General features: G+C 46.2%; 1 protein-coding gene across 4 annotated transcripts in view; it reads left to right on the top strand.

The window, feature by feature from the left end:
• LOC106746026 (ELKS/Rab6-interacting/CAST family member 1) overlaps positions 1-23,167 on the top strand; it is a 97,564-nt gene that overhangs the window by 23,346 nt on the left and 51,051 nt on the right. For all 4 annotated transcript variants that reach the window (XM_014622127.1, XM_014622126.1, XM_014622124.1 and 1 more), the window contains exons 2-4: positions 13,008-13,157; positions 17,086-17,182; positions 19,124-19,179. In XM_014622127.1, coding sequence (XP_014477613.1) covers positions 13,020-13,157; positions 17,086-17,182; positions 19,124-19,179 — 291 coding nt within the window. In that variant the 5' untranslated portion in view covers positions 13,008-13,019. The remainder of the gene's footprint in view (positions 1-13,007; positions 13,158-17,085; positions 17,183-19,123; positions 19,180-23,167) is intronic.

Here is a 23,167-nt window from a genome sequence, read left to right as displayed (position 1 = left end):
TCCGCCTCGTTATATTTAGGCCGATCGATATAGGCGGATATTGTGCTTCTGCACAAGCACAGTCACACGCGTGTGTGAGCGTGGTCAACGCGAAAACTGTCAGCTCGCGCGAGCGGTGACGCGCCCGAAATAATAGCCGGGTGTACATTTGAGCGGATTATTTTCGGAAGTCCGGTGAATCCGGTTTCGAGGTTTCGTATGCAAGAGAGAGAGAGAGAAATACGGATATAAAGGATAATGCGATAATACCCGCATTGGTCGTAAACGAGACGAGAAAAAATTTGAACGTAAAAAATGTTGAAAGGTCTTGCATAAAAGTAAAATAATTAGTAATAGAATAATTTTGAGAAAAGTAAACGCTTATACAAAAATCTGAATGTTCCGAGTAGGTTGTTAAGAAAATGTTCACCTTTTATTGTTTCCCACCATAGAACCTAATAGGACACTTTATGGTAGGATTGATGAACCGATTGCGTATATCAGTTAAAGATTTTGTCCAAAACAATAGATTTTTTCGATATAATTATTTATTTTATATTTACACGCGCACGCGACACCGTTGTCGCAACGATTACATCAATTCTTGACACAAAATAGCCGCGGCAAATGCCGCGTTGAATTTTACCAAATTAGCACAGCGCGTCAATTTTAATGCGCGACCCATATGTGTATTGCCGTAGAGTAACCTGCTTCATAATGCATGCGTCGATTAATGTCTAACGCCGATTCGCAATGCGAAAATATCCGAGTAAAATGTAAAACTTCGTCGGTGCGAATTTCTCTCTCGATATTAAATTATCAATATTCTCGCGGTGTAATTGAAAGGTTATCCGCGTGTGTAAAACACCGCTGTATTTTGATTACACAGGCAATAATAATGACGTCGCGGTCGGTTTATACGCACACGTATGAGTACGGAAAAAAAGAAGTAGCTTCCACAACTGAAAACTAGCTCCGACAGTTAGAAACTAGCTGGCCACAGGTAAAAAATTGACTGTCCGTATAATACAACTGAAATTTAATTAATTTAGCTAATTCTTTTGCCCCCGCAGCTGCACCGAGAAAAAGAAGTTGAAATTTTGCGGAAATAAATGTTTCTTATAACGTTTTCTTCGATATTTGTTGGTGAAAAGAATATTTGACTGCGGTGATGGGACACATGTATTTTTGTGAAGCGTACCTAAGTTTTCTTATTAATTGACTTATTTGCTAAGAATAACATTTTATTTCGTCATACTTAAGTAAACGTTTAATTTTGTGAAATAAGTCTTGTATTTTACAAATAAACTTTCGAGTCTTTTTTCCCAGTGTGCGGCAGCTGAAAACTAGGTCTGGTAACGAAATTTCAGTTGTATCACATGGACAGCTAATTCCCTCTTTCCGTGTGTATATACTTCTGTTACACTGAACTGATAAGGAAATCGCTCGCTATTATGTCAGTAGGCGGCGTTCGCACACGCCGACGGGACCAGTGTACGTTGATATTTATCGTCGCCTTCGGATACCATGTCTAATGCAAGCTTGGCCTTTCGAAGCTGTATCTCGCCTCCCTCCGGATAATCGGAGCCCTAGTTTCCCACGGTCAATTCGCGCGAAATTTCTGATTCCATTTGTCACGNGGGGGGGGGGGGGGGGATCGATTCTAATTCGACGTTCATCGTAAAATCGATGTCGAAAAGGAGCCTTACTCCCCGACCGCGTTCATTCCGAGATTTTCCGGACGCGCAGGCCACGGTCGATTATGCAACAACCTTGAGGCTTGGAAAAACACGATAACTAAGTCCAGCCTCGGACACGATCGATATCGGACGGATTTATGAGGGCGAGGAGAAAAAAACTTCGTTCTTCCTTCGCCGGGAATAAGTTGAGCTCTGGATAAACGAGCGCGAGTAGCGCGAGTTACATAAATTTCAAAGGCTGCAGTTCTAATGGCTATCAAGGCTAATGAACCCTGTGCGCCTGGTTTATGCAGAGTGGCAATTTCGCATCGATCCCTTTCGAGAAGGAAATTAGCGCTGCTTCTTCTTATTCTTCCTCCTTTCTTCCTTTCCAGCGAAATATCCCCTCGTGCATCTTGTTTATTCGCTCGCAATGAGGCTGAAAAATCGCGAGTCGGGTTCGATTACTCGCACGTCGCTCGTACGTAGTTCTTACAATGCAACGTTCGCCGATTAGATCAGGTATTATCGATGAATTAGAAGTACGTCGAAGCGTCGAGAATTCGGAGAAATTCATTTCACTGGGAAGCTCTTCTATCTGGGTCGCGTGCTGGAACATCTGGGTTATATCGGGGACATTCGATAAACTCCACTTTTATTCGACGTTTACGATCGATGCTTCCACCCGCGTTATCGAGGAAAATGCTACTCTTCCGCGTATACGCGACCCGCATTCGCCGATCGAAACAAAAACCATCAGTACGAGCCGCGCGGTTTAATCGAGCGCAAAAATGTCCATCGAGCAAATGCTATTCCACGGGTTTATCCAATGCTTCTTGTCTCTCTTTCTCTCTCTTCCTCTTCCTCTTCCCCTCCCTTCTCGCGGCTTTCACAGTTTTTGGCTAAAATAATTTTACATGCTTTCGGAATTCGCATTCTCACACGCTCACACACGCCCTGGATGCGTCCGTCTGATTATCGATTTCATTTCAGTCGGAGGAAATGGAAAATACTTATGAAAGACCGCCATATCTATAAGTCGAGTCTCTGGCTTCGACATATGTTAACTCTTAATAATTCCGTGCGTCAAGATAAAAAACCGCAAGAAAGACGGACCCGCCCCCACGTTACATTTAATTCGCTCTTTGTGCGACAATAAAGCGTCGCGTCTCAGCTCCAGCTGCGTCGACGCTCACGATAGCGAATCGTTATCATCGGGCTATCGGTCGTAGGGAACGCATTCGCGACGGAAGAAGACGAAAGCGTCGAGGAATCGTAATAACGAGCTACGAAATTGCCGTGCACGTCGGCCGACGTCGCACAGCGCTCGTGCACATCTCTACGCAAACTGCAGCCATTGATGCACCGTCGCGGAGGGGAGAGAAATCAATTGTCTCTTGACATTCGCCGGCGAGTGAACACGCGCGCGAATCGATGCGAGCGATCCGTTACAGTTTGCCGCTCAGATTGAAATAGATTCGCGGCGGGACAGCGAGGAGAGAAAGAGAAAGAACGGAGCTGCCAATAGACCGTCGAGGATAGACGCGACACCGTTATTGCGAGCGCGAGATGAATAATAAATTAATGTTAAGATCAGATGTTGCAATTTAGCAGGCGAATGTATAAAAAGAAAAAGAAGAAAAAGATGCGACATGTGAGAGAAAGAATTGTGAATCCTAGCATGAATTATACATACGGTGAGACAAAAATGACCTAAAAAAATATTTTTCGGTGGATACTAATAACATATTTATTCAAGTCTCTGAATTTTTTAATTTAAGTAGAATAAACAATTGCTCTCAGCTATGGATTTGAGAAGATGTATATTTTCTCATTTGAAACAAATTTCTTCTCAATGTAAAAATATGTATATTGGTATAAGAAAATGTATTATTACTATACCGAATAAATACTTTTTATCTTTTAGATATTTTTTCTCAGTGTAGTCATTTCTTATACTAACGAAAAAAAAATCAATAACAGCAATAATCATACGAAGTTATTGTTAACAGTAATGTATATCGAGAAAAATAATTTACTGGCATAGCAAATTTTATATTGTCGCAGTAAGATCTGTCAGTTATTGTGAAGAGAGCATAACGATTTATTAAGAGTACTAATTTTCATTCGTTATACTATTTTACTTTGCTTTTGCGCAACTCCGTCGCGTCTACGCAAGCTCTGCGAGAGATATCGGGGTAAACATCTTTGATTACAATGCATACGCAAAGGATGTCGTGTGCGAACGATATTGTAATTCTTTTTTCGTATCGTCGCGGACGATACGTTGTTATCGATTCGTGCGCGCGAACGCACGGCAATTTTTTACCCCCGATGTTTGATTCGTCGCGGCGATATCACCCCTCCTACCTCCTCTCTCTCTCTCTCTCTCACTGCCTCGTAGTCTGCGTGTTTTCCATATACTGACGTAATTAGCGTGCGGGCCGACATGTGTACAAGTCGCCATAATTTTACCCGCCGGTGACACGAGATTACGACGGGTGCGCGCTTTAAAAATAATCACCGAGATATTGCGCGTTATAAACGCGGAAAGATCGCGAAAAAGAAAAATCGACCTCTCTTCCCCCCTTATGCGCCCGCCTTTGCGCGAATCTGGCAGAGCAGCGAAACAATTCGCCGCGCTCTTTGTGAAAACGCTCGAATACCGGGTGAATTTCTTTACCTAAATATAGAAGAGATCGCAATTTATACTTCCGCTCTCTGTATTTCTCGAGCAGCTGTCGAGAGGCGTCACGATAACTCGTTGTCGAAATCACTTGACCTAAGCACTATTCTTTGCACGCTCACTAATTAGTCACTTCGAGCGCAATCTAGTCGCTCGCGGAATCCGAGAGCTGCGCGGCTAGTTGTTGCGAAACGGTGCATTCAGGAAATCGCATTCGCGAATTCCCAATTATGCATGTAAATTTCGGCCGACGGAGAGAGAATGCGCGATCAAAGCGGAATTTTATGAGCTGAAATTTCGTAGGTTCCCTCTGTAATTTCTTTTTATCCCCTCCTTCTTCTCTCATTCACGGCTCGAGCGCGAGATTACGGGTAATTTTTGAAACGTGACTCCCCAAAATCGCGACATTCCCGCCGCAGGACTTTCCGCCTTCGTTCGTCGAGGTGAAACGAGGGCGAGTCGCCGGGGACGAATGGATCAAAGAACAACAAAGAGTGACCTCGGCAAAACATTTGAAAGTTTCATCGACTGCCCTACTTGCCAGCCGCTGGTGAATTTCGACGTAATTCGCTTTTCAAATTAGTATCGACTTGCCGTCACTTTCTCTGACGATGATGGAATTTAACAACGCGACCGGCTCTTATCCTGCGTTAATTATCACCCGAATTCACGTACCGTGTTAAATTCGTCGTTCAAATGTATTATGGGGCCTTTCGATAAGTTCATAGGGATTTTTACGAAAAAATTTCAAGCCGATAACTCCATAGTTAAGTATTTGGTTACTTTCGTTTTCTTCGATGACTTTTCATCGAAAAAAAGTAGTCAATACATAGTTAAAAACATTTGGTACCTGTGTTAGAATCGGTCTTTGTTAAAATATTTGCATTAAATTTTTAATATAACCATGTGTTAATTTTCAACATATTGTGTTTACATTATCTCAATATTTTATGTTGAGTCTCTCTCTCTCTCTCGATATTCAGCATGTTAAAATAACACATTTTATATTTCAGTGTCGATTAATGTATTAATTTTATGTTAATTTTTTACATAATATTTGTGTTATTTTTTAACATATTTATCCCGTATTAACACGAAAATTGTATGAAGCGTTCGGCACATACGAAATGTTTTAGATTTAATACAAAATTGTTTACTGTGCACATTATTGAATAAAATTATGTCCAACTATAGAAGCATCGGCCTTCGCAAAAATCGCTAGGAACTTATCGAACGACCCGATGGAAATTCAATGTTCGCCCGAAATCACACGGTTCGTTTCTCTTCAATCTCGCGTTGATTTCCTCTTCTTTCCTCTTCGGTATCGTACGGTGTGAGAAGATCACCAGCCCGAAAAGATTCGGGAGAAGTTGTGACAGCCCGTATACCCATAAAGTCCGCAGCGTCAAAGCCGCCCCTCGCTGCCACCCGGCGTGAGTGCGAACGAGCTGTTATCTCATGTAACGTTACTCATGTTTAGGGTGGCTCGTTCCATTTAGCTGTCGATGATACACGAGCGGTGATCAGAGCGGTCGGCAAAATCGGGCGGAAAGCCCCCGCTCGGCGCACTCCGCTTTCTTTCTCGCCGGTGTGGTATGCGAGGCCAAGAGTGGGCGGCAAACGTGGCGAGACAAAGAGGGGGATGATAAAGGGCGCACCGCTGCCTGGTAGCGAGAGAGAAAGAGGCCAGGCGGGAGGGGAGGGGAGAGAACGAAAGCTCAAGAGGGTGGAGGGGGCGAGTCGGTACCGCTCGATAACGCTTCTGCTTTTGCTCCGCCATCATCCCCTTCGTCTCGCGCTCGCCCCGTCGCGCGCGCGACGTGCCTTTTTGGTTTCGGAATTTAGTACATGTTTAAAATTGAAGACCCGTACACGAGGTGCAGGACAGGCGCGCTTCTCCCGATGAATATGTCATTTATCTCGACGATGATCGGTTTTAAAGTAAAGAAGGGTAAATGGAAACCGGCCAGTTAAGAGAGACAACTCTTCGATACGGATCGCCGATCTCTCTTCGCTATTTCGCGAACAATTTCGCTCACGACGAGACATTTTCGTCTGACAAATTTCCGCTGACGTTCGACGGAAAAAAATACGAGCGAAAAAGCGTTGCATTTCTTTCGTTCATTGATAATTTTAACGTCACGTTCGATTCTCATCTCTCTCGAATTTTTATTCTTGTCGACTCTCGTTCTTCAGACTGTTATTTATGTAATTGCATGAATGCTGCAATTCGCGGCCGGCGATAAAAGCGTCGCCGTAGTTTTCACAGCGCACCGCCGCCGCGTTTTGCACGTCTGCCGCTCCAATTCGAAAACTAATTTCGTCAGGCGCGATCGTGTCGCGGAAATGGATGACATCCGTGCGCACGAATAAAAAAGAACTCACTATGAAAAGAGAGAGAACTCACAACGTGGTACGACCACGTACGGTCCACGTTGTTAATCGCGATGCGCAGTTGCATCGGGCGGCCGCGTTCGCTTGGCAGAAGGTGGCGGTTGGTTACGCTGAGGCGGATTTCATGGGATATACGCAAACGACAAAGGACCGCACGGTCGATCGATAACAACCTCGTTGGGAAGCTCGCCCGGAAAGCGGCTGCCTAAGAGGGAAGACGATCGAGAGATGCGAGGAGGCTGGGTCCTCTCTTCTCCGATGAGAGGAACTTTTTACGGCGGAGCGAGTTACGATCGTCGTCCGACGTTCGCCTGGGCGCATCGTTGTTAAAAGCGCCCGATCGGAGATCCGTAGAGAAACCCTCTCTCCGGAGGGAGAACCCGCTGAGACGAAATCCCTTGCGAACGAACGAGTGAGCACGTAGGCGTTTTCCCAATTTTCCTTTTCTCCCGTTCTCGAGGAAACGCACGATAGCGATTTGTCGCGTTCTCCCCCTCCGTGTACGTCACCTCCCCATGTCGATCTCCGAAGACCCATCTGTCCATAGCGAAGACCCGGAGAAAAGCCCGAGAGCCGGACCGCAAAATGCAAACATCTTAAATGTCAGGCTATCCCGGCGCTCACAGCCGCTGTAAGGAATGAAGCGATCGCCTTCACCCCTGGAAACCGCGGCTATCTTCGGATTTAACACGTCGTCTCCCAGGATAGCTACCCTTCGGCTTTCCACCCGGCCGAGCGAGATCGATCCGGCCGAGTCGTTTTATGATTTCTCGCGTCTATTTTCCTGCGTATTTATTCGTGTTCAGATCGGAGCGTGAGCGTTTGTTTGTGCCTTTACTTTTGGAAAACATTACACCTCTAACTCGAATCTTCACAGATTTCCCAATTAGAATCCATCATTATTCTGGTAAATCAGAATTCCAGTAGATTCCAATCAGATCGCAGAAAATTTCCTATGCGGAGTATCCTGAAGGGACAAAAGGTACCCTGTGAATAGGAATGCGTTATTCGCGCGTTGAAAAAACTGACCGTTTGCTTCCACCCTCACCCGGTTTCACGGTAGAGATCGATCTGCGAGTACAACGACCCTAAGAAACGCAGGGACTGGCTGATACGCCATGCTAATGCAATTCATGCGACCTCGCGCCGTCGAGAAAACGGCCGCTCGATGGATTTTCCAGCGAGACTCGCTCTCGCGATTTTCGCGTACACCAAACACCGCGCACCTGTCTTCGTTTCTAGGATTTCCCGTTCATACGGGTCTAATCGCGTGAATCTGAAGATATCTGAGCGTTGGACAAGGTCGATATCGAACGCGGCGATTAAAATCCGACGGTGGAAATCGCGTTCCGTCGAAACGCGTCGCCCGCCGCCGGAACATCGTCCACCAGCTGCGATTCTGGACGTTGATAAGATCTGCTAATGCTATTTTCTGATCGCTGGGCTCTCAGCCGCGATCGTGTCGTTTGCACAGCTGCTTGAGGTCAGCCGAGATACACCGACGATCTCGTCCTGGTGGTAATTTCGTACGTTCCTCTCTCGCTTCTCCTCGAATTCCGGAAGAATCATGTCGAGGAAACCTCGGGAAAATGATTTCATCGATACGCGAAATAATTGCTGTCGCTCCGCAATTTTAGATATTTTTACCACATCAGTGTGTTTATTCTGTAACTTTGAACGACGATATCGTTATTGTTAAACGTCGTTGCGCAGCTGTTGCGTCTTGTGTTACTTGCGCGATGATGCGTAAACTTTAGTCTACAACCTCGCTTTAGGACGTAAGCAGCAAGCAAATTGACCAACCATGATTATTTTTCTAATAAACGATCGTGATCTTAAAGCAAGGTTGTAGACCGAAGCCAACGCGTACGGTCGGCATCATATATGCCATTCCTTAGACTGAAATTTTATTATCATACGAATTTTAGCCTTTCACATATACACGCATCTAGTAGAAATTTCATGCATTTTTGAACTCAGTCTGATAACTGAGGAGTAATATTACTACTACTTGGGATACCAATTAAGATGTAACGTGTTTCCTGCAATTATTATGCACAAAATCCGAATCCTGATATATAATCAGGTCCGTGTCTACGCAAACTGCATATATATTTTTACCAGGAAAATTGCGTCAGTCACTGAATAACAACTTTATCAAGTTCTTATCCATTTGCTACGCAGCAATTTATTATTACAACTCATGAGAATATATTAATATTAAACAGTAACTGAATAGGTATCTAGGAAACTGCATACATTTCTATCAGGGTTAATGTTGAAACTATTATAATGAAAGCCATTATAACTTTACCATTGCAACTAGAGTTACTTCTGTGATTTTCAACTTTATGCATTATGCGTAAGGCTGAAAATCGTGTAACTCTCCATCGTAGGGAATAATATAGCACATATGACATCACCGTACGTGTTAAAAGTTACAGAACAGGCCGGCAGATCTTTGATTTAGTCGTCGTGAAACGTGACTGTTTCCGCCGGCTTCGCGCCTAACTATAGCAGATCTCGCGATTAACATCTCGCGATTTGTTTGGCGGCATGCCAGTATCTATCAGCTGCGAGGCAGACCGCCGGTTGTTTTCTTCATGTTAAGGGTGCAACCACCGATGTTGCAACGGATAGGGACGGCTCGATCGTTAATAGGATCTCGTCTTAAGAGGGGCTTCGGTTAAACTACGAACTCCATCTTCCTCCTTCTTCGATCTTCAACTACCTGCTCGTGTCACATCTTGATAAAATGTTTACTCAAACCGGTGACCTCCGCGATCGTATCATTCAACTATCGCGCCCGGTGATATTTAAAGCGGCTTCCTTTAAGCCTCTCGAGACTCACCGAGTATCTGCGCACACAGTGATATTTCTTTATGCTCGCAAACGTTTGAACTTTTGATATTTGAGTCTCTTGCGACGCGGAGGAACACTCATTTTGGCTTCCGTCCTTCGTCGTCCCATAATTCGTAAACACAGTTCACTTTCTTAGGACGAGAGAGACAATTTGAAACTTATATTTTTCTTTCTTCTCTCACATTTAGGTAAAATATAGAACTGAATTGGAATGATCCAGTGACGTACTTTCGCAATCGCGCGTTTCAATTTTCCTTTCTTTCGCTTCAAGTAAAATATAGAATCGAAATTTAATGATCTTGTGACATATTTTTAGGCACGGAAAAAGGAATTAGCTATCCATATAAGACAACTGAAATTTAATTACCAGACTTAGTTTTAGTTGTGAAAGCTAAAATCTAGATGCAAGGACAAAAAAATGAACTAAATTAACTAAATTTCAGTTGCAATTTTTTTACTGTGGGAGCTAACTTTTAACTATATGAACTTCTTTTTTTTCTTCCGGGTGATTAATCGACGAAAAAATAGACGTTTGAGAAAGACGAAATTCAGAATTCGCTGCAGTTTATTTGTAACGTATTCTTGAGACTGAGTATTAACGTTTACTGTTTCATTGGCGTCGAAATGATCGATATCGCGACAAGTTAATTTCTATCACTGTCTCAGCATTGTAAAACGATACTTTGCCGTGCATTCCTCGATCGAGCTCTTTGCAGAGTCTTCACGAGGGACAAATTTAAGATACCGTCTACTTTAATGACCGCGCTACACAAATAACGCGAGGGTTCGCCTGGCGATAGAGCCAATGAAAGCTCTTTTACGTGCGGCCGCTATAAATTTGACTTGCATTTACTCGCGACCGACGACGAACGACGTGCTAAGCGTCGAACGACGCGTGTTCTTGACGAAGTTACGAGCGCTTAACTCGCGTCGCTCGATTTTTACGTTACGCCGACACGCGCATCGAACAATAGCCGCGACGAATATCGCCTCTGTATTTCACCCGCGATACTCCGTCCCGCGGAACTCTATCTTGTGATTCTCTACGAAACTCTGGGAAAATTCAATAAAAACCAGACGGCGGCATTCGTCCGTGTTAGTCAACCGTGAATCTCGAAGCGTGAATTGCGAAACGCAAGTGGAAACGGCCTCTCGATGAGAATTCGCGGGGAATTTTGCACGTGAAAAGCAGAATTCGGCCGAGAACGTGCGAATAGGTCAGGGCAAGGATCGCGAATGGCGAAGGGGAGAAATGACGTCATGCCCGCTAGAATGCAATTTCTCTGCCCCCGAGCCACCCCCTCCGCATCCTCACCCGTGACGTCGCATAGCGCTGATTCCACGCACGCATAATCAGGTCAATCGGTAATGCCGGACGCATCGGCTTCCGAAGGCGTATTTGTTCACCGATGCTCGCTCATTCGTTATACGCACGCGCGCTGTCACGTGCGCAAATTTCAGTGGATGACCCACCGAAAAAAATTTCTCACTGGCACGGTAAATTGTTTGTCACTATAACGACAGCGAAAAGATTTGTTGCACGGAAAACATAATTTTACTGTTGTAGCAAAACGTTGTTGCGACAGCAATGAAATTTTGTTGGCATAATTAACAATTGATACTCCCAACAAATCTTTTTGCTATCGTTATAATGGCAAACAATTTACTGTGCGAGCGAAAAATTTTTCTCCCCATGGATACTTGTACACGTGATATAAAATTTTGGAAATAGCTAGAGAAATAGAATTTTGGAAATAGAGCGAAAAACACATGCATGGTCAGATTTAATGTGCTTTATTTTTGGCTCCTTGGTATACGGGTGATACTCTTGTGAGCGATGACGGAGAACTAGGTCTTTATTGTTCGGCAGCTTGACGAGAACCGAACTACATTCCAGATAGAAATTTAAGACGGGTGCTAGAAAATGCATTATACAATTTTGTCCTCTATCTAAGCCCTATACAGCAATATAACGTTCATACAATTCAAAGCCAGTTTTGTAAATCTATCTAACTAAGCCCTGATTAAGCCTTATGAGAGACAGACCTTATTAGAGGCATCCACATCAGTGCTTATTCAGGGCCTATTCATGAAATTCCATTCAGGATTTGCCTTTCTAGGCCGTATTTAAGCCCAATGAAGGCATGTCTATTTTGGAGCATCCAAGGCCACTGCAAGATATGGTTAGGTTTCGACGGGCAATCGAAGATACGAATTCGCTTAAATGAGTCATTTCGAAATTTAGTACCAAGATCCGACATACCAGGATGTCCAAGGTTCAAAGGGAAAAGTTCGTTCCTCGGAGGAAAGAGTTCAAGCCACATATATACTGTTTACAAGTACAGTCCGAATTATCGGAAAATATCCCAGGTCGGTAAAAGGTTCTAGGATAGATAAAAAGGAAGATAAAAACTCTGCGTTGCGGCATGTAACAGCGGGCGCGCTCGTTATTAGATCGTTGTTAGATCGCGAATCGCGAGTCGGAGTTATTCCGTGGGAATGGCGTGCGTGCCTTTGGCCGCTCCCTGGTACACTTCCGCCGATCCGATAAACCGGATTGCGTCCGGAAAGCGTGCGGTGAGCGTTGTCGCTTCATGGAAAATGTATCACTCACGGCTCTTCAAAGCCCGACGAGAAAGTCAAACACTCGGTCGTTTAATCGGTGCGACGCGGGGCTGGGCGACCGCGGGGGAGCGTTTAATTAACGAGACAGCGCGACGTGGGGAGCCCTACCGTCGCGGCGTATTTTTTTTCTCGCGACGCGCTACTTTTGTCCACCCTAGCGCGCGCGTTTATGACGTGTCGCTGCGGCGTCATTAACGATGTTTAACGAGTCCGGTCCGGAGAGCTGCGACAATACCACCGGAAGGTGTACGTGTCGCGGAAGGTCCACACAACGCGTTTACCGACGTGTAGCGCGAGTGTCGGCGCGACACAAGTGAACTTTCGCGGAGAAGCGCGTGCTTCTCTCCTCAAAAGTTGCCGCAGCGTCGTAGAAAGACCTCCCCTGCTCTAAGTTCGTCGTGTACACTGAGAGGAGGATTTACGGAGGTAACAAGTACCAAAATTTGGTTAATTTATACTGACCAAATGTTTGACTACTGCAATCCAATAATTTAATAATTAATTCCGTACACTATATAATTCCGTGTGCTGTATATGCAGTAAACGGAGCTAAATTATTTCGTCGCAGTAGTCAAACATTTGGTCAGCATAAATTAACCAAATTTTGATACTTGTTGCCAAATCCTTCTTTCAGTGTGTCCTTGGGCTGTTGTGTCCCTGTTTTGCGAAATTTCACGGAGCCCTCGGACGGACCGATTTTTTTTTTAACGCGCTGTCGATGCCGAAAGTCATCGTCAGTGAGTTCACATGAGTCAATTATCGACATTCCGTGTGTTTTGCAGAAACAAAGCATAATGGTGCGCCAACTGGAAGAGGAGCTTAGAATGAGGATGCGCGGGCCGAGCGTCGAAATACAGCAGCAAATGGAAGTTTTGTACAATGAGAACGAGCATCTGACTCGGGAGATCGCCATACTTCGTGACACGATAAAGGTAAGAAATACGCGTCGGTATCCTATAAATAAATTTTTTATGTACTTTTCTCCAGTATACATTATAGGCCTTTATATTTTAAGTTCAATAACAATAAAACAAGTGGCAATTACAAAATGTCCGTGAGCACAAAGTGCCGTCGTCTCTCGGAATACGCCCGTATCCTCGAAAATAATTACCACCAGTTATTCCCCGGGATCTGTCGCATCCCTCTCCCGACAGGCTCTTTCGTTTTCACGATGGCGCGAAGCCCCCCTCCCCCTCCATCCTCCCATTTCGACGGCGTTCCGGCGAAAGTTTCACCGTATTTTCCGCCGCGACGTCGAATTTTTCCGTCCGACTTCCGGCGTGGCGCGTTTACGAGATTAATTTTAACGGTGCGATTAAACCGGCGCGCCCGGTTTTCCGCGTCTTAAGTCGGAAATAATGCAGTCGCTGTCTCGGAATAGAATAGAGAGCGCGCTACCGCACCATCGCGAAGATTGGAACTCCCATGGCAGAATCGCGTCCTCCCGAAGCGGTGCGAGAGGGATAGGAGGGAGGGGGAGGGAGTGAGTAAAGTCTCTATTATAATCCGGGAATAATAGGGGTAAAGTGCGGCGAACGCGGAGTGAAAGAGAGGAGATCCTCGGGTCGGTCCGTGAATTTGAAAGCGCCGCAGTCGCCTCCGGGGCCGTCTTCCTCCCTCCTCCGCCGCCCCCTTCTACCACCCTCCTTTTTCGCCCCGGTCGACAGCCCTGGAGAATTTCCCGACGCTCGTGAACATTTTCGCACCGCTCGCGCCGGTGCCTGCCAGATATATTGGGCCTCGCCGCTATCTCCCGATCTTCCGACGCCGCCTGTCACGCGCTCAACATTGTCTCATTCCGAATGTATTCGAGAGAGCGGAACACGTGCGAGATGCAGGATCTGTCCGATACGTCTCGCACGTGTGTGTATTCCGTGATAACCGAGAACACATTTCAGACGCGTTCGTATTGTCTGTTGAATTGTGCAGACTCGTTCACCTTGAACGGTCGATAATTTATCACGACGATTGATCGGTCGTTTCGGTCGTACACGCGATCTTCCTCGGAAGAGCGTACTAAACGTTCATTTGACCCCGTGCAATTAATTTCGACGGCGATGGATGAAACCGCTCGAGAGAAATAATCTGTTCGACGGTATGTACTGTGGTTTATCGACTTCTCGGACGCCACGTACTCGCAAAGCCGAAATAGACGAGAGAGAGAGAGAGAGAAAGAGAGTTGGGTCGCGTTCAAGGTAAACGACCGATTGCCTGCGAACGGTCCAAAATGCTACCGGAAATCTTGGCAACGGCGCGAATATCACCTCCCCGAGATAAATTCGTTAAGTCCACCGCTTACGGCGTCGGAAACAATTTCACCGATGCACTTAACGTCGAATCGATACTAGCGCGTAGGCGCGTAATTAAAATTGCGTGCAATCTCATTTACTGAACAGCACGATGTCTGAATGAAGGTCCTCCAGAGATATTTGTTCTCACTTTCTCTCTCTATAAATTATCTTTTATACAAGTAACGTAAATTTTCGATAGACAATTTTCCATATAAGACTCGAAATCGTTTTGCATGTCGTTTGGAAACGTGAAATTTTTCGAATGAAATGTTTCGAAACTTCGTAATTCAAACCGCAAAAACTTTCGATACTCTATTTTCCCTCCCTCTCTTTCTCACTTTCGATGTTCTCTGTAATAATATTTTCGTATCTAAATATATTTTGAAGTCGAAGTACAATGATTTATCTCGTCTGCCGCATGTCCTAATAATATATACAAACACATGTCATGACAAGAGCATATGAAAGCGACGTAATCGCGTACAGCGCGGAAAATTGAGAAGAATGGCGTTCGTTTCACGTTCCTACGTCAATTTTTCGCGGAGATACAGGCATCCGAATTTTCTGAAATTCTCCAAGTCGGTGTGCGGCAACACAATGTAATACGTCCACATCTCGAACTTTACACTTGTCGGCGGCTCGCTCTACTCAAAAGAACGGCGGCGCAACATTGTAGTTGGCTTCAGTCCTCATCTGACAATTTCGCCGCATTTTAATAACTCCGCTTAGAATAATCGTAGCGACATGAGACAAAGTACGTTGGAAAGTCGAGACTGCGTCGCTTCCGACGAGGCGATCCATCCCTCTATGTTGTCGATTTATTAATTGCGTCATTAAACGTAACTTGTGTTTAAAAATCATAACGAGAATAATTTCATAGAAAATATAATTTTTTTCGGTTGTTGTTAGAGTGATTATACTGAAAAAAGTGCTACCGTTCAAGTAGTAAATTAAAAATATCAGAATTTATTTCCAGAAAATATTTACTATGCACAAAAATCTAAATTTAATATCTCTAGGTTTCTTCAATGGAAAAAAAGTATTATATAATTCTAGTGAATACTTTCTTAGATTTTACAACAATTTATACTTGCATTCAATAATTCATTTACAAATTAAGATATTATTACGTTCAAGTAAAATTTACTACAAGCTAATAAAATATATTTTAAATTGATAATTATAATTGATTATAAAAAAATACATTTAGATTGATAAAAGTATTACTTGATTTAAGAGCCTGAAAACAGGTAGTTATGTTTACTTAATTCTAGCATTTTTTTCTGTGTACACTAAAAAGTAAATTTGGTTATATGTACCTGACAATGGGGAGCCAAACGCGTTTTGATTGAAGAATGCAAAATTTTTCGTTCTCATAAAACAAATTTGGTTCTTATAACCAGAAATTCCATATTCCTCAACCAAAACGTGTTTCATTGTTCATTGTCAGATAGATCCAGTCAAACTCATTTTTCAGTGTATAATTTACCTTTTATAAACCGTTCCAGCTTACGTTTCCGTTGTACACGTTAGACCACGCGAGCATACAATTCGNGGGGGGGGGGGGGGGGGGGGAGAAGAATTTCCGAAGCTACACTCCGGGAAATAGTCTAATCTCGTAAGAAACGAAGCAAGCACGAACGATCTCGCGACCAGGATGTCGCAGACAGGTCAAATGTACAACGTACGGAGAGCAACTGGTCGTCTTTGGCCATTCGCCAGATTATGCAGTCGGTTTCTCGTCCCCTTGCAAATTCTCATTACTGAATTTGCCGGTCGAGCGTCGGTTCGTTGACATTTCGTAGCGTTCGACGATACCCGCAACATATGCTTACGCGTATGCCGTTTTTCCCATCGTTTTTACTCGCTCCTCGCGCCGCACGCTTCTCACCGACCCGCGCGTTCACGAGAAATGTTCGCGGCCGGGGGGAGTGTTTGTCGGAGCAGTTCGATCGAATAAATTATCGGGCACCGGCCACGGCCTTCTTGCCCGCCACATTCGAGAATTCTCGCGTTTCAGCGCGCCAATCAGCCGACCCGTCGCGCACGGCCCAGGTAGAGTAACGCACGCGAGCGTTCTCCTCGCAGCGGGAATAGCCGGGAGAAGGCCAACAGCGGGTGTTTAATTCCGGACTAATTACTTTCCCACCGTCAAAGAGACGTGCTAAATTCGTTACGCGCCGCGGGGCCGTCAAACGGCGGACATTATCTAGCTAACGTTGACGTTCGCGCGAATCGAGCGTATCAGGTTGTTACCGGTGGTTCCGGGGGAGAGGTTTCATCGGTTCCGGTTTTTTTTTTTTTCTGTCAAAGGTAACGCCACATCAGAGGCGCAAACGAGATTTCACCGAAGCGAGGATTCCGCTCGAGCTGCGAACGAAATGTACGTTGTCCGAATTAACGTTTCATTTCACGCGACATCTCGTCTCGGAACGACGGCGAAACGTGCGCCGGTGTCGCGGTGGCAAAAATCGCACGCTTTTGTCCGGCGTTAAAGGGTGCGAATTGCACTTAGTACAGTGTTTAGTGTAATTCTTTCGTTGTTAATTAACTCCTTTTCTCATTGTAGGAACTGGAATTAAGAATAGAGACGCAAAAACAGACGCTGCAGGCTCGCGATGAGAGCATCAAGAAGCTCCTCGAGATGCTCCAGAACAAGGGGATGGGTGAGTCGCTGATTGCAACTTTTCCTCCTTTTTCTTCGGTAGACTACTCTAATGGATTGTCTTTAACACTGCATCCTGTCGCGAGGAATCCCACGTGTGATCGTCGATCGCTGCAGTGAATACCGCGGGAAGTCGCTAGAAAGAGAGGCTTTATCGCGCGGACAGTCCCGATTTTTTTCAGCATTCGAGGCTCGCCAGAGATCAGAAAGAGGTAGTATCTACCGATTTCAAGAATATTGTTTGCGCGAATAAGCTTTGGTAACCTTTGAGCAAATGAAACCGAGTCACGTGACCTTTAGTGAAGTGCTCCGCCAAACTTGCATTTCTGGATTTTTTAACTTCGATTTTCTCGAAAATCGAAATTAGTTGAGAGAATTGCGCCTTTTCTTTTTGCTCAATAAAGGTTCACGCTTATTTACACAAATAATATTATCAAAATCGATGGGTACGATCTCGTGACCTCTCCCTTGTCAGTCCCACTCGATTTGTCCACGTTTTCGTATTTCTCGACGCCCGACGAAAGAAAAATATCGTCCCCCGACGGACGAGCGCTCTCCGACCCTGTTTGCTTTGCCTAACCTCCCGTGAGATTGCGCGGTAATTTCCCGGAATTTTCCCGCGTGTTACAGCGCGCGATTTTCATGCGAGCCGGATGTGCGATAACAGAAGCGTGCGAACACACACGCATGAAGTGCGGCGGGTGCATAACCGGAATTGATTGCGCGCGATGTCGGACGTCTCGCTCGCGAGGAAGCGTTTGCCTGTCGATACGCGAGCAAATGAAGCGCGCACCAAAGGCGCCCCTCCGCTAACGAGGGTGAGACTCGATTTCCCCTCGCAACGAATTTTTCGCGCGTCCGCTGTCGGTCGTCCTCGACGCTACCACAAAGGTGGATCGAATTATCTCGTTAGGTTTTCGGCCGCTCGCCTAAGCAGATAAGCCCGCGCACTCTCACAACGTCCGTTTCGCCGTCCGCCCCTGTGCGACACGCACAAACGCCCAGCCGACCTGTGAAACTGACGGCGCACGTATGTAAAAGACGCGAGTGAGAGAATAGAATTTAAAGAAATGACCCCGCAAACAAACTCCCATGGAAAAGTAAGAAAAGACAGGCGAGGAGTGTTGACGAGCGCGGTCCAGTCCGCTCTCGGAACACGTCGACGGAAACGCGAGAAAGTCACGGTTTACGACACGATAACTAACGAGCGGGTCTCGAAATCGAGGCACGTATTTCAGAATATATTTTATAAAACGTCGTGCTTATACATGTCGGCACATTCTTGGCGAGAGCGGCGCCGGATATGCGCCTCGCCGACGTTTTTGTCATTTCTTCACAGAGAAGAGAGATTAGCTTCAGTGGATAAATTAATTATAAAATATGGACCTGAAACTTTAGCAGCGTGAGCAATTTTAAAAGTAAATATCGCTTACGATAATACGTTTGCTGTAGGGGCAAAAACGTTTTCTGCGGTGGCGATTAAAATTGCTTACGTTGCTAAAATTTTCGGTGCCCAGACGTTACAATTAATTTGGTTACTGAAGCTAATCCTTTTTCTCCGTGCTCGATCTACTCTCGAGAACTCCACCGGAAGCGATTGATAGGCCGAATTTAGTTTTGTCATTAACATCGTGTCCACTGCTCACGCACCGTAAGAATAATCGCAAACGTTACTACGTCGGCCGCGGTACGAATAATTTGAACGCAATGATGGAGCGAGAAATTGGCAAAGATTGCGGTCAAGTGTAAACTGCCGTAGGTAACCATCAGAATCGATCGAAAATTTCACACATTGGACACACACACCCACACACACGCGCGCATATACATACACAGACGCGTACACAAATACGTCCACGGAGACACACAATCACATTGACGATCCGAAAACCCGGGACCAACAGTTCCTCCAAGAGTTCCTCGTTATTTTCTATTGTTCTAGGAAAAGAGGAGGAAAGGATCATGTTCCAGCAGATGCAGTCGATGGCCCAGAAGCAGGTCCTTACGCTATTTTAACCCACGTTGCCATACATATATATATATATACTCATAATTATATATAAATCTATATATATATGTACATGTATACATACGCGCATATATTATGCATCATACATATATGTATATACATATATGTATATATGTATATGTGTGTGTGTCACTCTCATTACGATCGACGCTCATTAACGCATCGACGCATATGTGTATATATCTGTGCATCAACTATCCGCCTATCTCTCTACTATGTCATTACTTGTGTGTGCGTGTGTGTGTGTGTGTGTGCGTTATATACACGTATGCGCTGACATTGAATCGCTGCCCATTGTTTTGTGCGAGTAGTTGCTTGCCAGTAGCCAGTTATTGCACCGCCAGTGGCTTTTACTTTTCGCCCCGTGTGTTTCGTCGTGTGCTCACGCTTGAGAATACCTGTGTGTATCACCATATTCTCGGAGAAAGTTGAAGGAAAAAAAAAAGAATAAGAGAGAGGAACAAAGTGCATTCTCCGGAGAAGCGGAAAATATAAGCGCGATATGTGAACAGACGAGCGCTTGGGGGTGAGTGGAGTGGCCCCCCTCCCTTGTTCTCGTTAGCCTCCCGAGCGGCCCACTCTCGATTCGAGGGACCGACAGGGTCGAGGTGCGAGGCACTCCTCGCCTCGTGCGAGACTCGACTCGATCGGGCTTCCTCGTTCTGTGTTCCACAATCGCGGCGAGATTAAGGTACGGTATTACAAAGCACATGCGAGATCGGGGCACGCCGATGGGCAGAGGCGGCCGGAACATTGACGCGACGCGGGCCGAGAAACTCGCGGGGACGCGCGAGTTTTTCGATTACGCCCGACGAGCCCCTTCCGGGATGGAAGTCCGATCTTCCGATACCGCCGCAGACGCGAGTGTCGAACGAACTTCGACCCGGAGGATCGGAGAAATCCAAGGAGGTCCGCGAGAATTCGGAAGCGTCCCGCGACGAGAGAGAGGCTTGAGAGTTGAAAGAAGCATCCGAGAATCCGACAGCTTTGGTAGTTCGGGGAGCCGGGTAACGTCGACGTTAGAATCCGAGCTTTTTCTCCATTCGTGGCGACGACGTTCCCGACGTCGTGTGGTGTCCACCTGACGCCGTGAGTCCTGGTGATCGTGTTTGGAATCCTCTCGAGGGAGGATTCCCGCCTCGGTCGTGGCTGGTAGACCTGGTTATCGCTGCTCTTCGACTGTGTTGCACAGTTTTCTTTTTTCTCGCGTGCTTTCTCTCTCTCTCTCTCTCTCTCTCTCTCTTTCTCTCTCGCTGTAATTATTCAAAAGCTGACGAGGATTCTCGCGCTGAACGAACCGCAGGATACACGCGCGATGGTTAGATTAAAGAGAAAAGTCGATTTTCGGAGCGCGCATCGCTGGCCGATCCGGCACCTCTTCTCGCGGTATAGCCTCGTGTAATCGAGAACGTTGCAGTTCTCGTCGATCGAGATATTTCGACGTTACATCTTTCGGAATCAATTCAACGTGACGTTCCGTCTGTTCCGGCGCTTGACGGCGCTTTCGCTTCTCGAGGGAAGGCGGATTAAATCAGAGATGGAAAATCACCGGGGCTCACATCGACACTCAGCAACGCGCGAATACAAATTAGCAGCCCACACATACGTCCACACACATACACGAATATACGAACTTACACGCGTACACGAACACACACATTCGCACGCACCGTCCTTTGTCAACGTACACGCCCGCATAAACATGCAAATACATATTCGCACTCATGCTCGCACTCGGCGTGACGTAATAGCAGGTTTATCCTCCCCTCCCCCCACGAAGTGTATGAACGTGCGCACTTGCTCCCCCCCCCTCGCGCGCCATTGCGCGGCAATTTTCAAAAATTCACGCTCATAAACGCAGCAGTGTTATATACCGTTCCTGTCGCGGCACGAGAGACGGAAATCTTGGGAGAAATGCGCCGGAAATGTCGCGCCGTCCGCCGAAACGTCGGACGTTTGTCAGGTCTCCCGGCTTTATTGCGAATGTTGCTTTATCGCCTCGTTTATTTTTATGGGATTTTCGATGCCGGGTGCTCTGACGTTCCGTCGGGTTATACGAGCGAAATAAAATTCGTGGCAGCCCGGGCGAAAATCCTCGTCGCCGGATCGCATATGACATCATCGGTGGTTACATCCATAAACGCCCGATCGCGATCGGGCGGCCGTTAATTGCGAGAAAACAAATAATCCGGCGGAAGTCGCGCGAGAATCGCAATTAAAATCTTCGGCATCTGGCTGTAAAAAAGAGTAAAAGAAGGAACACGGTTGAAACACTACATCAAATGTTTGAAGTATCTCAAACGCGTTAATTTAACTGTAGTTTTAAGATTCCGGAAAATCCAGCTTTATCCTCATTTTTCCGCGGATATTTTTTTGGCCTCTCGCGTATCTTCCTTATGGAGGAAAGTAAATGTGGCGCAGGCTTTAACCGAACAGACGTGAATTTCTCGCAACGAATTTTGGGACAAAAACCGAGGAAATCCGCGGAAAAATGAGGAAAGATGAGATTTTCATTTCTGAAACTCCGAAGCCATTTATCTCCGTCAAATTCTCGCGAAAACGATATAGGAGTGTCGATCGACGTGAATTTTTGAAGCGTCGATATGTGCCACCGCTTATTCGAACACACACACACACACACAGGCGCGTACGTACACACGCACACAACAGCAACTGTCGCTGCGCTCTGCTGTCACATAGCGAAACGAGCCTATCTATTTACTGTGCCGACCGTCGTGAAAAGTTCCCCGATGCACCTGAGCACCGCCACCGTCATCACCAGCATCGCCATGTCCGCTCTGCCCCCCACGCAATCCGTGTTAGATAGTCTTTAGAGCAGACGTAGTCGTGTACCCCGAGACCGTTTTCACCGTTTTATAGCGCCTTACCTCTCGTTTACAGTACGTATAAGTTCTCGGTATACACGGATGCGAAGTCGTTCGGAAAAGCCACTATATATCAGCTCGCCGCCGCCGCAGATGCAGCACATCGCCGGCTCTCTCCTCGCTTTCCGTCTTTCGCGCTTTTTCACCCACTTTCGCGCGTTCGCGTTTCAGTGGCGGCGTCCTCGCTACGCGCTGCTTCTGCTAGCCGCGAAATTTCATCCCCGCGAAATTTTATGTTCCTTCGCGCGACTTTTCCATCGCTCCATTGCTGCTCTGAGAAAATGTGTCCGAGGCGTTGGGGAAGTAAAAGAGACGGAACGAAAAGCGCAGTTACTCGAGTGATTCTCGGCTGAATTGGATAAGAGGGACGGTTTCCGACGTTCTGTTGAAAAATTCTCTGCATATAAATGTGTATACCACGAGGCAAAGAGAAGATAAGGAAGTCACTTGCAAAGGGGGGAACGGGAGCGACCAGCGCGGGAATTAGTACTGCGACGCGACCGAGAACGCGGTGCAATAAAACGTTTTTCACGAACAACGTCGCATTCGCAGTCTCGTTACCGGTCCTCCTTGCACTATCGTGTCCATGCCTGTTAGACTTTAGGACTTAGACGGAATCTGTGTAGCTTGAGTGGCACTCGAAGCCGGGAGCGTTTCGACGGGACGAAAAAACTGACGCGGCCCCGAAGTCACTAGTCGGACGGGACAGAAGCTAGCTAGCAAGCAAGCAAGCACGTCGACAATCACCCACGAACAGAGCACGAGACATCTTCGCCCTCACTTCTTTCTTTCTTTCTTTCATTCTGTCTCACAGAGATCGCAGCACCGTCTTAACAACCCTCCCTCACCCGCCCCCTCGTACGGGAACTCGGCGACCTTTCGGCAAAATCTTGAGCGAGCAACTGCACCAGCACCAAAGCCTACCTCTCGTTGTTCGTTGTGTCGAGAATTTAGCACAAGCACGAGCATTCTATCGTGTTATCACCCACCGCCCGTCCTCACCTCGGTCCTTCGACAAATCCTTCGACGTCGTGTCGCCCGGCCGGACTCGAAGCCGGCGTAATCTCGTCGA

The sequence above is a fragment of the Dinoponera quadriceps genome, unplaced genomic scaffold (assembly GCF_001313825.1).
Source record: "Dinoponera quadriceps isolate SergipeBrazil2010 unplaced genomic scaffold, ASM131382v1 scaffold1782, whole genome shotgun sequence".
In the NCBI taxonomy this organism is placed as follows: Eukaryota; Metazoa; Arthropoda; class Insecta; order Hymenoptera; family Formicidae; genus Dinoponera; species Dinoponera quadriceps.
Note: the sequence above shows the minus strand (reverse complement) of the source record. Positions and strands in the feature narration are given on the sequence as shown.